The sequence below is a fragment of the Corticium candelabrum genome, chromosome 8 (genome assembly GCF_963422355.1).
Source record: "Corticium candelabrum chromosome 8, ooCorCand1.1, whole genome shotgun sequence".
In the NCBI taxonomy this organism is placed as follows: Eukaryota; Metazoa; Porifera; class Homoscleromorpha; order Homosclerophorida; family Plakinidae; genus Corticium; species Corticium candelabrum.
Window position 1 is genome coordinate 2,884,569 of NC_085092.1, and position 14,149 is coordinate 2,898,717.

General features: G+C 44.4%; 1 protein-coding gene across 1 annotated transcript; it reads left to right on the forward strand.

Moving 5' to 3' along the window:
- Window positions 1–4,542: 4,542 nt before the first annotated feature.
- On the forward strand, window positions 4,543–8,529 carry LOC134183359 (uncharacterized). Its single transcript, XM_062650863.1, has 8 exons — window positions 4,543–4,633; window positions 4,689–5,155; window positions 5,506–5,707; window positions 7,143–7,234; window positions 7,303–7,404; window positions 7,471–7,518; window positions 8,080–8,187; window positions 8,252–8,529. The coding sequence occupies exons 2-8, from the start codon at window positions 5,030–5,032 to the stop codon at window positions 8,321–8,323; spliced, it is 750 nt and encodes a 249-aa protein (XP_062506847.1). The 5' UTR covers window positions 4,543–4,633; window positions 4,689–5,029; the 3' UTR covers window positions 8,324–8,529.
- The last annotated feature ends 5,620 nt before the right edge of the window (window positions 8,530–14,149 follow it).

Genomic DNA, 14,149 nt, shown 5'->3' on the forward strand with positions numbered 1-14,149 from the left:
TGCGCGTATTTTGCTGCGTCAACATCAGGTCAGCTGCTTATTTCAGTGACATGTGATATATATATATATATATATATATATATATATATATATATTATAAATTGTGGCATTTTATTATTAACTCTACTCCAGAAAAGAAAAACGCTAAACATAGAAGGCCAACAGAAAGAATCATAACTAAAACTGTCTAATGAAAATGATTTCTTCTCATGTATTAGTTCACTTAGATATCTTTACTGGAGCTAAATTAGTAGAACTTATTGCATCGTTCAGAACTACTATCATTCAGTATCATTTTATACTTTCTATTGTTCTGTCTAACTTGAAACTGGTCATCTTTACAGTTGTTACCCGAGGTCCGGGTATCCTGGCTAAGAGTATAGTAGTCGTCTGACCGATAACCGTACCTAGGACCGTATTTAGACTCGATTAGCGCAGATGCAAATAAAGCTATTCGGACCAATAGACGAAAAGTGGTGTCATTACCGACCAATCGACGAACGTGATGTCATCCACCACCTCTCTTTGCTTGGTAGCTGCTAACGAGAATTCGGCCATCCTGTACACATGGTGTTTAGTTCTTTGCTTTACCTAATATAGAAACATAGAAACAACGCCTAGCCTACATTTGCACGTGCATGTTTTCCCACCAACAACCAGGCGTCTAGAGAGCGAAGGTGCTGGATTCAGGCGCCCTGCGGTACGTGCAGCTGTACCTGACTTGTAACATTTTGATAGTTCCGCAGTGTGTTTCTGCAGTCTGACAGCTTGAATTTTCGGTGTGTGTGGCTGAGTGGCCGCGGTGTGGTTGTAAAAAATCAGTAGAGTCGCCTTTAGCAGAAATTTGGCGTTACATGGGAATTTGCGAAGGGTAACGTGCAACGTCCATGACGGCGCGTCTGTTTGTTGGACGAAGCGACTGACCTGTAAGTATATGCAAGTCTGGAGACGAGTTTACGCGCTTTGCATCTTTGTTTAGCTAGACGAAAGCATTGGAAACCTTAGCTGAGACGAGTGGGTTGGGCTAAACCTTAGTATGCAAAATATTATCACGTGACGAGATATGTGATTACATACACCGGCCGAGGGTTTAGCACTGTAATGCTTTTCTATGCATTCCAATTAGTTAGCTTACCTTTTATTAAATCACAAGCTAAGCAACTTTATTGGTTTGATACGTACTAAATTAAAGTTTTGTGTGTGTGTGTGTGTGTGTGTGTGTGTGTGTGTGTGTGTGTGTGTGTGTGTGTGTGTGTGTGTGTGTATATGTATAGCAACAAATGTATCACACTAAATGATCAAGCTCGTTGCAGCTATACGGTCCATTACTTAATTAAAATCAAATCTATTGCAATTGAAAGGGTTTCACAGCTCTAGGAAGCCTTAGCCTTGGCCTCCCAGACTTTTGTAGTGTGCTGATCGCGCTACACGGGTCTGGGCTGAGGCTGTATGAAGTTGGACGATATTTTTCTTTTGTTGTAAATTCTATCTAGATAAATCTTACAAAGCGATTGTCGTTTCACGAGACCCCAAAGTCCATAAGTTGTCTCTAGTCGTAGAAATAAAATTATCACATACGGGGCATAGATAAAGGTTGCTCTACAATACACAATGCTAGGGATGTCGTAGGCAACGAAAGCGATCGATTTCGCGTTAGCAGTTGCCAGGGACATAGCCGACAGTCCGGTTGGACCACTTTTCAATATTGGTACTTTCACCAACGGAGCATTGCCGGCAACTTCCAGAATAGGGCATAGCTGATTAAATATGTTTTATATAATCACTTTGAGACAGTGTGAGTCCTCTTTGTTTTACCCTACTCTATAAACAGAGTGCAGACCTCTCAACTCTCACGATTTACGGGCATGTCTCACAATGTCACGATTGCCAGTCCTTTCTCCCGACAAGTGAGACTCTGGTCGCTTTGCGCAGACCCGCATGTAGTAGCCCCGCCCCGTCTTTCCAGACATAGAAGATTCTTTGAACTAGACGCTATGTACGACTCTGTTTGCATGGATCTGGGTATCTGGGTTATCTACCTGCAGTAAAAGTAGCCTTGGCGCACAAAACGTGAAGTGAGGCCAACACGTGTGTTGTTAACCACGGCTACTTTGTTGGGCACATTTTAATGGGCGTGGTTGCTTACAAAACACTCACAATTCAATTTTGCAAACCTCTCAACTCTCACGATTCGTAGTGAGACTAGACTCACGATTTACGGGCATGTCTCACGATCTCACGATTTCTCACGATTGCCAGTCGTTTCTCCCGACAAAGACACTCTGACAGTCGCTTTGCACAGACTAGTTAGCCCTGTCTTTCCGGAGATAGCGGATTCTTTGAACTAGACTCTGTAACTACACGGGGTATCTAAGGTATCTGGGGTAGCTACCTGCAGAAAAAGTAACGTTTGGAAGTTCGAGGCCAGGCCTTGAGGTTGAGGGCAGAAACGTAAGCGAGGCAACACACTGCTAACCACGCCTACTTTAAAACACAATAATAATGGGCGTGGTTGCTTAAAAAATGTTACGATTTGGTGGGCGGGTGTGACGTGGGTCTGCGATGCACATGCATGTAACACGTGCCACTCGCTCGCCTTCGAAGCAGTATTTGCGGTGTCATAACCCCATTTTGTAGCCTCGCAAGCCAGGCATTTCCGCGCAGTCGCTGAGCTAAACACATGTGAATCACGCGAAGAGGAGGAGCTTGTGCCGGAATTGCTCCAACGCGAGAAGAGCCTGGTCGCCTTCGAAAACGTCATAGTGACGTGGGACCCCGGATCCGGTTTGCATGTATTGTGTACTACGTACGACTTGTTTTAATGCACGGACTCTGATTGCTACCTAGATACACTAATCGCGTACAATGAGTTCATTTCTCAAACTACTATACTCAAAAACAAAAATTTTAGGCACCCTAGGAAGATCAGCCTTAATTATCTATCTATAAAAGAGAAGAAATGAAAAATGCTAAATATGACAACGAGATTCTTCCAGGAGGTAGTGCACCAAAATGCATACCAGTAGTGTTTGAGCACTTTGGCACCTGGGGAGTTTCCGCTGAGCGCCTGCTGAATACTTTATCGCTCAAGTCCAAAGATAAAGAAGGAAAGAACAACTCTGCTGACTTCAAGACCTACTGGAGACGTCGGTTTTCCGTTACACTGCAGAAACTAAATGCTCGTGTGATGAGGAGAAAACTGAACATTGTTCAAAGTGGTTTCATTTTAGATGATGAACTCAGGCGTGTCCAGGCACGCCCACATTAGTTTCCTAAGTTAGAGTTTAGGTTTGAGTTTAGTTGACATTTTATGTAGTTTGCCGTATCTATCGAATGTCATTGTACTAGAGAATTGGATATATCTGATAAATATTCTATCTATCTATCTATCTATCTCTAACTACCGCGCTGCAGATCTAGATTCGGCTGTGTACTGTTGAATGCAGAAAAGGAGTCTACACTGTCGTAACACTGCAGAATATTGTATGGCTGAGCTGTATGTATACGTACTAAAAGGGAACGATGATGTCAACTACGTAGACTTCGCGCAAAACAAGCAAGAGAGTGAAGCCATGTCGCGTGTTACTCAACTTTTATATCTACATGCTTAACTAATCGAATTAGCCTTACCCAATCTATGAAACCGGATTCGAGGTCGTACGTCACTATGACGTTCTCGAATGCGACCAGGCTCTTATCGCGTTGGAGCAATTCCGGCAAAAGCTCCTCCTCCTCGTGTGGTTGACGTGCGTTTAGCTAAGCGACTGCGCGAAAGAGCCTGGCTTGCGAGGCTATCCATTTCGTACGTCGTGTCCCTAACGCGATGAAGAAACCGAATTCGAGGCAACCAGACTACAAACAGGTCAAGCCTTCATGCGTCTCGTCGACGTCCCGTTTCTGCTGTCTCGAATCTAGGCGAGCCAGTCTGTTGATCGGTACTGTACATACACAATGATAACGGGCGTGGTCGTTTAAAAAATGTCCCACAATTTGGTGGGCGGGTGTGACATGAAGTCCGCACATGAATGTAACACGTGAATGTCACACGTGCCACTCGCTCTTCTCCGCACGTGACGCAGCAGTGTTCTAGCCTCGGCCTCCCAGACTTGTGTAGCGCCGATCCAAAATCGTCCTCCACGGGTCTGGGATGGTACCGCCTCTTCTCAATATATGGCGTTGGTCCTAGGACCAGCATTAGTGTTCAGTTTCATAAATGCATACCTTTCCAATTACGGCCGTAGTACAAGAACGACGAAGACATGTCGCGCTAGAACATCGTGTCGCATCCCGCTGCACGGGTACCTTTGTGTTTACAGTAGCTACGGTTTTATCATTTGTGTGTTAGTAGGGAACGCAAACGGGACGTTAGAATACACTTTCTTTTACTACTGGTGCCGCGGACGCGATCGGCATGTGTCTGATCGCCGTGAATCCGCTGCGAGCAGCTGATAGTCACGCGCGGAGCCGCGAATTCGCGATGAAAATTCGCGATGCGCGCATCCGCTGTGACTCGATCGTCCGGATTCGATGTGACTTGCCGCGAAATCGCGACAAAACTTCGCCGTGAATTCTCTGCAAGACTTCGTCTAGTAGACGTGATCATGAAGTCGTTGAGCATGCAGCTGGCGGGCTGGTAAGCATCGGTTCGAACAAACGGCTCTAGTAGGTGTCGTTACTGCCGTTGACAGGAGCAGAATACAAACTACGACGTGTAGGGACGTGAGTTTGCGTGAAGAGCGCACTACAAGTCGTCGTTTGTGTACAGTGTAGACTTTGGTAGACAGCAGATATGCATGAGATGTCTTCGTTGATTACAGCTGTAATTGGAAGGTATGCATTATGAAACTGAACACTAATGATGGTCCTAGGACCAACCGCAATATATTGAGAAGAGGCGGTACCATCCCAGACCCGTGGAGGACGATTTTGAATCGGCGCTACACGGGTCTGGGAGGTCGAGGCTAGCAGAGTTTGCGGTGTCATCACTCCATTTCGCCTACAAGTACACGTACGTCGTGTCCCTAGCGCGATGAAGAAACCGAATTCGAGGCACCCAGACTACACACGGGTCGAGCCTTTATGCGTCTCGTCGACGTCTCGTTTCTGCTGTCTCGAATCAAGGCTAGCCAGCCTGTTGATCGGTAGCCTCTACGCGGTAAGTACCTGCACAGGCAGCAAAATTAGACACACGTAGGCAGACAGTTGCAAACGCAGCTGGGGCGCGTTCTATTGGGCTCTTCCAGAAGAGTCTGGAAGAGCACGACCCTCTCTTTCAACTTCTTCCAGCGCAGAGCTGGTACAGTAGAGGTTGGAAGAGGGGCGTGCACGCGGAGCCTATAACCTCTTCTGGAAGACGCTGAAAGAGCCCGATCGAACGCACCTATGATCTGGACGACCCTCTGAAATGCTCTAGCAGAAACGCAACAAAAACAATAGACGTGGGATGGGGGCGTGATAATGAGACACCATATTTATTGTATTAATTACTCTGGTCTCGACTTCTAGGTGTACAATGCGGTGCTCATAGTCGTGTGCGCGCTCATACTTGCTGATGGGAGTCTGCGAGCGTATCTGACGAGGACGATTTACGACAGCGTCGATGGCAGCTCGAATGTGTTTGAGGACACGGACGACGATCAGGTTGACGGAAGATTCTCATGGTCTTTCTATTTCTACGGAATCACTGATCTCAGTTACGCCCAGTTCGGTATGCCTGCGTTGCTACGGCGGTGCTTAATTCTATGAATTTCAGTAAAGTCATGTACTTTACTACACTGGCGCTCGCGTGCCCAGCCCATCCTTGTTTAGTGGTCGCGCGTATTTGTCAGTCTGGAATGTAGAAAGTTTCAAATCACTTTTAATTAATGAGAAAGTGTTGAAAACCAGATTTGTCCAACTTAATACAAGTTGATCTTAACTTTTAGGGCAGTCTGTTGTTCTGAAAGTTGATGTGACGATCATTAGCCAGTAGTTGCCATCTTGCAGAAACAAGAGTGACATACCAGATCACCCTCTTTATGAAAATATTTGTTTCGCTTGTAAAAACGTCTAGAATTTTAATAATTTACAACCCACAAAGCTATCACATGTACATGCATCAAAGCGAGGTTGTAATGTCTTCAGAGGTGTTTGTTAGCGTTGCTGCATGTCTGTCTGTCTGTTTGTTGACATTTCTGTCTGTCTGTCTGTCTGTCTGTCTGTCTTTGTATGTCTGTAAACACGATATCTCTTGAATGGCCTAGCATATCAATATGAATTTTTTCAGAATATGAAGATTTTGCCAAAGTCTTGGACAATTGAAAATGAGCACTCGGGATTGACAATAAACTAAAAATATGGTCGTACAGTTGGTCGCCACCCGACTACTGTAGCCATGCAGAGGCTCCGCCTTGGGTTAATAAATCCTAAACTGACACCCCAGGATCCAACTCAGAAGAGCACACTTCACAGTCAATGTGTGCGTGGGTTAATTAATTATATGGATCCAAGTGTAATCCCATTAGATGGCTTTGAGTTGCTTGCTGCCATGCAGGGCATAGCACACTGACAAACTGGGTGGTTGAGTCTACTGCATGCTTACTCACGTGACAAAGACAAGACTAAAATAACGACACTAAAATTCTACACAGCACTATACACACTTATATGTTGCTTTAATTAATTTTAGTGTAGTAGCTTGTTGAAAACTCAGTGTACTCCAAATAGATAAATTGATAAAATGAGAGATTTAATCATTTAGACTGAAACCAGAAGATATGTTAATATTCCACTGCGTGAAGTCCACTTTTCCAAAACTGATAGGAAGAGGCCCTTTAGTATACATCTCTGGAAACAGTGTGGTATTTTGAGACTGTACACTTTCTTTTGATTTCTAAAGCCATAATAGAGTAGCTACAAACATAAAGAATATAATTGCAATGCCCACATTTAGAGCATCAAATTGGCATTCGAGTACACCCTCTAACATTTTACTTATTTTTGTCTCGTCCCATGGACTTGTTTGACTAATAGCAATACCTACTGCATAGATGATGTTGTATATTTGGAAAAAAAGATCTTAGTCAGAGCTACAGAAAGTCAAGTTAACAATTATTGTTAATTGATAATTAAGACAAATATGTTATAATGACTGTTTGGGGCAGATTACTGGTTTACACTTTGGATCAGAAGTCAACTCAGTCTGGCAGTATTTGTCTTGTCTTTGTCTCTATCACTAGTGTACGGAATTGCAGCTGTGAGTTTGTCATTCTCATATATAGTGCATTGTGCTGACAACACTTTGTGTTGCTATCTTTCTGACAGGTACAGCCATGCTGTCTCATGCCATTTTATATATGGGGTATTTTTGACGTTGGCTTTACTTGCCTAGCTGTGTTCCATTACACAGACTACCCGACTGCTTCTGTGAGCCTGATCAGCCATATGCTTATAGCAGCTAGTCATGTATTTATTGGCCGTGTTTGTTTTTAGTATGAATTTTGGGCTGCAGTTGTTCTTACTCTGGTGATCTTCGTCAAGGTAACTTTTGTATACTATGTCGTCATCACCTTCTAGGTAGGGTAAGTGGGGTCTTTACCATCAACTGGGCACCCACCAACCTGGCAGGTAAATCCCAGAGAGGTACATGTTTCATGTAATCCATATGGCACTAGTAACTGGCTTATTGATTATTGATTGCATGTGCTATGAGGATTTTGCCAGCTCTGAACAGCACACCCAGTACATATCAACGACTACCAGGAAAGCACTGATCCTCATTGCCATCGATCCCCACGCAAGATCACAGAAACTCCCCATCAACCGAAACAAGTCTACTCTCATAGACATAGCCAAACAGACAGTGAGAAAGAACCAACAGACTCGTTTCATTATATTGCTGTCGCCACCTGGGATTGATTATATTGCTCTCGCCACCCGGGATTGAACCCAGACCATCATGGTCAGAGAACCAGAACTCTAACCACTAGACTATAGTTGTATGTATATCTACTATGATTATATTATTGTGATCAGCTATATTTATCATTATATCAAATGACCAATCTAAATGTGTGGTAATTTGCTCTTCTGTATATGTAGTTGTATTGGTTGTCTTGCATTTGGGTAACATATCAAGAAACTGTGAGTGTGAGGAAAAGGAATCTGGCACAGCAGCGAAACGTCACGAAGAAAGTGGATTTGGAGATGGTGAGATTTAATCTCATTGTGTAGATGAGCCAGTCAGTGTGATGTGAGCAGCTGTATTTTACAGGGCAAAATGACTCATTATGGAGTGTACAAGACATATGTTGAACCAGTCACTTCAAAGCAGCTTGATGTTTGAGCATCCTACTGGTGAACATAGAGTGACTCTAATTGTACAAACTATGCCGTAGTTTCGTATTTTGGTCGTAGTCATAGTGGTGGTAGACTTCAATTAGTAGTGCAGTTACTCATTACATTTTAGTGATTTTTTGTTGGTTATAGAACAGTTGAATGTTCATACAGTACATGTTATAAAAGACTTTCTGAATTACATTAGTAACGGGAATGCCAGTTACTGACTTGGACTAAGTATATTTTAGTAATTTTTAGACTGCCTTCATAGGTGTAGGGAGCAGGGGGGCCTGAGGGGACATGCCCCTCCACTACTTTGCCTTAGTTTGATTTTGGCCAAGGTGTATGCAACTTTAGCGGTGTGTACTTGTCGAGTGACCTGCTAATATTTATAAGGATGGCACGGGCGGGTACCTATGGGGAGTTCCAGGGCTGCGAACGAATTCGAACCAACCCATTTCAGTCAGAGGTCCGCTGTTACCTCGATCTGTATACGACCAATCTGCATGTAATATTTCAACCAGATGTCAGTGTTGCTGGCCTTATTTAGGGCTGGCGTCAAAATTATGACTTCAAAGTGCTTTCCGGTATCCATTATATTAATATTAGTAGTGATACCAGGAAATTTAACCAAGTCCAAAAAACTAAAAAAATCGGCTAAGTAGAGCAAACTGCTCTAAACGGTGATTTTCAATCAATGAATCATTGATTGCAAATGCTCTATACAGTGTTAGCTGTTTCTCTGCGGCCCTTGTATAGAGACCAAGTTAGCCAAGTGTATAGGACTGACACGCCAGGAGGCTTTGTCCACAATTTTGAATCCTGGTGCCACAATTGGCATCATCACCATGGCAATGCCATCTATAGATGTAGAAGCTTTAACTTTAGAGTGCTGGCCTGGGTCCCCGTGCCAGAAGTCTAGCTAGATGGATGTGATTTACACTCCAAAACTGTCCTTGGCGCGCATTGCGGTGCAATGTGCAGTGTTTATCAGTATTATACATTTATGCTATGGATATCTACCAATGTCTTTCAATAGATCTGCCTGCAATTAATAAATAGAGGGTGCGTTCGAACACTAGTTCCAGGTCTAGAACTGGAACTGTCAGAACTGTCAGAACTCTTGCTAGCAAACGAACGCCTAGAACTGTCAGCAAGTTGAGCATGCGGAAAGGCTCATACTTCCGGTAAGCGTCACTTTAAGAAGTAGAGTGGCCTTTCTTCTCCACTTGTAGTCTGTTCGATCATCAGCAGTGCTTTCGCTTTCGGTTTTTGGGAGCTGCTCGACAAGAAGGTCACTGTAATCAGTTTCAAATGTCGTTTCTTCTGGTGTTTGCCAAGCCGATTGTCGCCACAAGTGCTTCAGAACCAACAAGAAGGTCCACAACGGCCTCAGCATCTGTACCCGCCATTTCACTTCCGTAACCTTCGGGATTTTTGCGTTTAGGGCGTGACAGTTCCAACAATTCCAGCTCGGTAGGCAGAACTGATAGAACTATGTCAGAACTACTAATCGAACGCTATAGAACCCTTCTCCCTCCGCCAATTCCAGTTCAAGAACTAGTATTCGAACGCACCCTTAGTATTCGAACGCACCCAGAGTAACTAGAATTTAGAATAAAGAATGCTAAACTGCAGGTCCACATAAGCTCTGAAAGAACCGACCCACTAAATGCGCCAGGTACGTCCCTGTAACAGACAGACATAGAAACTGATAACATTGACATGACATGCTGAACTAACAATATAGTCCTATTGTCAATCTTACTGTTTTGCTGTGTAGCATGCATCTATGTGACACATTTAGCCTCTTTGCTTAGCCCCGCCCCCTAGGCAAATGTGTGTCCCCTAGGCAAATGTGTGCCCCCTAACCAAATCTAGGTTCCTACGCCCCTGCATGGCCAAAAGCTGATTGGAGCAGTTGAATGCTTTAGCTATGACAAATTTCAAGATGAAACTCTGGTATTCGGTCATTATTGCGCATGTGCTAGATCTGCCCAAGGAAACTAACTCCCGAATATTTCGTGGAGACAACACAAAATCCCGGATACGCGTATTTCCGTTGAACTTCGTCGATTCAAAGATGTAATGCCATTGCACGAAACAGGTGTAGTGAACGTGCATGGCAGCTACTAGACTCGAGTCAGTCTCCTCCTCTGCCTTTCCCCTTAAGCCACTCCGAACGCGCGTGGGGATGGAAAGCGAACCGCGTTCTTCCAGTGCAAATAAATCTGATACATTTTCAGCAGGTGGCTTAAGACTGCTATAGATAGTGGGTTTGAGGTGTTGGAGCTCTAGAGCTTCTGTGAACGTCGCAACAAATGCATGATATTATGATGCAAGCGCTGACCACTAAACGGCTCCCGAGATCGGGAGCCGTTAATGTCACCTGGGAGCGGTTATTATGCAAAGATTGTACAGTAACTATAAATTGCACCGGAAGAAGGCGGTCTGGAACCAGGCTCTCCCCGCTTCTGAGTGACATACGGGAAACGTCAAAGAGACTGGCTCGAGTCTATACAGCTTGTAAACCCATTCAGGTTTACGCTCCTTTAATTAATGTTAACAAATTAACGAATTAATTCAAATCGGTAATTAGATAAAATGGTCATTAACTACAGTTGCCTCCAAAAAGTTAGAATTGATGGACATTAATTAATTAATTAATTAAGTAACTCTGAGAGACGTACACGTACAACCTCTAAATTTTAGGGCCTCGACTGCTAGCTTAGGTTACAGCTCCTGGGCACCCGTTAATCAATTAACATAAAGAAAGCGGGAAGGAGGCTCGACTACCACGTGGAATTGGCCACATCAGACAGTTATTCGATATACCTCTTGAAAGCACGCGAAAACATCATCGCATCGACTGGCACGCTAATTAAAGATCAGCGAGAACAGTAAGCGCATGCGGTACATTCCAACTGGCCGTCCGTTTGGCCGGTCGCTCAATGAATCACTGGTCCACAGACTACACTGCTGTAATCCTAGCGCATGCGCGCCTCGGGTTAATAACGGATATTATAGCCTATATGGGGTTACAGTGTATTGACTATTCGATGCGCATGCATACACATGGAAGAACGAAGGAAAGCCTATTATTGAAGGACCTGGATATCCTCGAAAATATTGCATTTTTATCCACGCTGCTGGTAATAAGCGATACGCTCCGTGTGTACCGTTTGAGATCAGGAATGGGCGTTTCAGATTGAAGATCTGACGCGTCGTTCTAGATAAATTCGAACGCGAGAGGACGGTTTGATAATTCATCAAGGAATTGCGATACTCTAACTCCGGACGACACGACATCTAAGGGGCCGGTCATTATTAAGGAGAACTCCCACGATTTTCAAGTTGGGGTCAGATACAAGTCCCTTCCATAAACCGACAATTCGAAGGGACATAGGTTTTGTGCACGACATCTTCACGGCAGGAGAAACGTCGAAAGAAAGAGGCGTGTCGGGTAAGCGAGGTACATGACGTCATTGGTGCAAAGCTACACGCGCATGCCATCGGGTTAGATGCAGTTGCGGACGGATTCGAAGGCATACGCGTTGTTCTTTTCTGTCTGGTGTTCGACCTTACAGTTTCGAGCAAGAGTACGGACCTACTCAGCGTGACATCACCGCAGTTGAATACATTGACGGCCATGGCGGCAGACAGATCACCGGTGAAGATCTGTCCGATGAGAACGAAAATCGAGTTTGGAACACTGATTGGTGCAGCTGCAACAGGTGTTCTGTAATGTCTAGCGTAGCTGAGTGCTCGTGCTGCCAGGAAGTGGACGAACTAGGGTATAGGGTGGAAGCTTCAGGATCTGATCTGTAATTATTACGCTGCATGAGAACTTCCTTGCTGTGTGTTTCAATGAAGACGTTCTTCGAACAGCTGTAGCCTTAATTTAATTAATGATCGATTGGCGACGGGATCCCATCAGAGAGCCACTAACTTTCAGGCGAGTAGCACCTAGACGAACATGGACTGGTTTGCCTATGTAAAATTTTCACGCAGGCTGCTGCGACTAACTGTGTACAGGTAATTTACTTGCTGGGTGCACGAGAGGCTGGGAAAGGGTATCAGACGTGTCATTCCAGCATGCGTTGTAGGACTCAAAGTGATCTGAACAAACGCGGCCGTTTTTTGAGATAGGCGGATCCACCAGACGTAACTTTGCTAGCCATGATTCTAGCAAATCTGGCTTCTTGAGAGAAAGCCTGAAGAAGCTGACACCTCTGGCGATGTCGCTGCTGTTGTGGGTACAGTCAAATGCAATGCAGTGGACCATTTCACGTCGAATAAGCCAGGTAGATAGCACGGCTTGTGCACGACACGTGGAGGTCATGCACCAACTGCGTCATCAACCACGCCTACGCTAACACTCCCTCTTTTTGCGGTGCTTTTCCTACGTTACAGAAGCAATGGAGGGAACTCAAAGTTTTCGAGTGCAGTCAAGATATAAAAATCTTGTATCTGACCCCAACTTGAAAATCGTGGGAGTTCTCCTTTAAGTACCCGGGGCTGGCAAATTTGAAGAGGTCCGGATAGTTGCCCCACTGTTTGTCGGTTAACTTTTGATGACCCTATATATGTGCACATACAGTATATATAATGAAATAGGTATGTACAATACAATGTAGTCTGTTTCAGGGCTCAAGTGCGGCCTAGGAATGATTTCTAAAGTTGGTCATTTCCATTCAACCCGCAATTCTATAGTATAGAAACCCTGAAAAATTATGAACCCAACAGATGACGTGACGCAAATGCTTAGTGACCCCTGTAAATCACTGAATTTCAAACTTATGGCTTCCACAGCAAATTTGCCAGTCCCCCGGACGCTTAATAATGACTACCCCTAACACAGTAACTCTCTCCATGCACCCTATAGCTATAGCTCTCTCTCCACCCCAACTCTATCTCCATTACAACTTTCTCTCCACCCTATAACTCTCCAACGTATTAACTTTAGATCTTTTTCCACCCTAAGTCTAGATTTCTATCCCCAATCTCTCTCATCCCAACTCTCTCTCCACCCAAACTCTCTCTCCACCCCAACTCTCTCTCCACACCAACTCTCTCTCTCTCCACCAACTCTTTCTCCACCTCAACTCTCTCACCACCCTAACTCTCTCCTCCCTAACGCTAGATCTAACTCAACCAGCTCTCTCTCTTGATCCACCCTAACCCCCACCCTCGCCCCTACCTCACTCTCACCTCACCCTCACCTCACTCTAAGTCTTAGATCCTTAGAGGTCTACAGGAAATCCGTCAAAAACACTTGTCATATTGGTGTTTGTGGAGTTTTCTAAAGCGTGGCGACCTAAAATTGAAACAAGACTCAAAACTTCAAACCACCTTGATCCAACTGCGCCTTCTTCAATCCATCTTACTTGTAAAAGCTCTGCCAGCACTTGGGAACATTCCATCTGCCTGGTTTACAGATGGATTGGGTCACGATGCAATCTGCAAAGTGCATTTTGTCGTGATTCCCTGTGGTTCTGGAAACCTAGTAAGCTCTACGATATCAATGGGCGGAACTACAGCTTGCTGCAGTCAATAAACCACCTAATTTGAATTTAGCAGATCCGCTCGTGGTTAATTAAATACTGTTAAACCGCAAAATTTAATTAATTCTGAAAGACTTCCAAACATGTGAGGCAGTAAGTTAATTAAATGCACACGACTGAGTGCGGCGTTTTAGACCCCTATTAGTCTAGACCAGCCTCTTTAAAGACAAGATTGTTCTCAGTGTTCCACCAATACTGGTATCGCTATTGGTATTGGCGCCGATACCGAAATTGAATGGTATCGGTATCGGTAAAATTTCGCTTGCCCA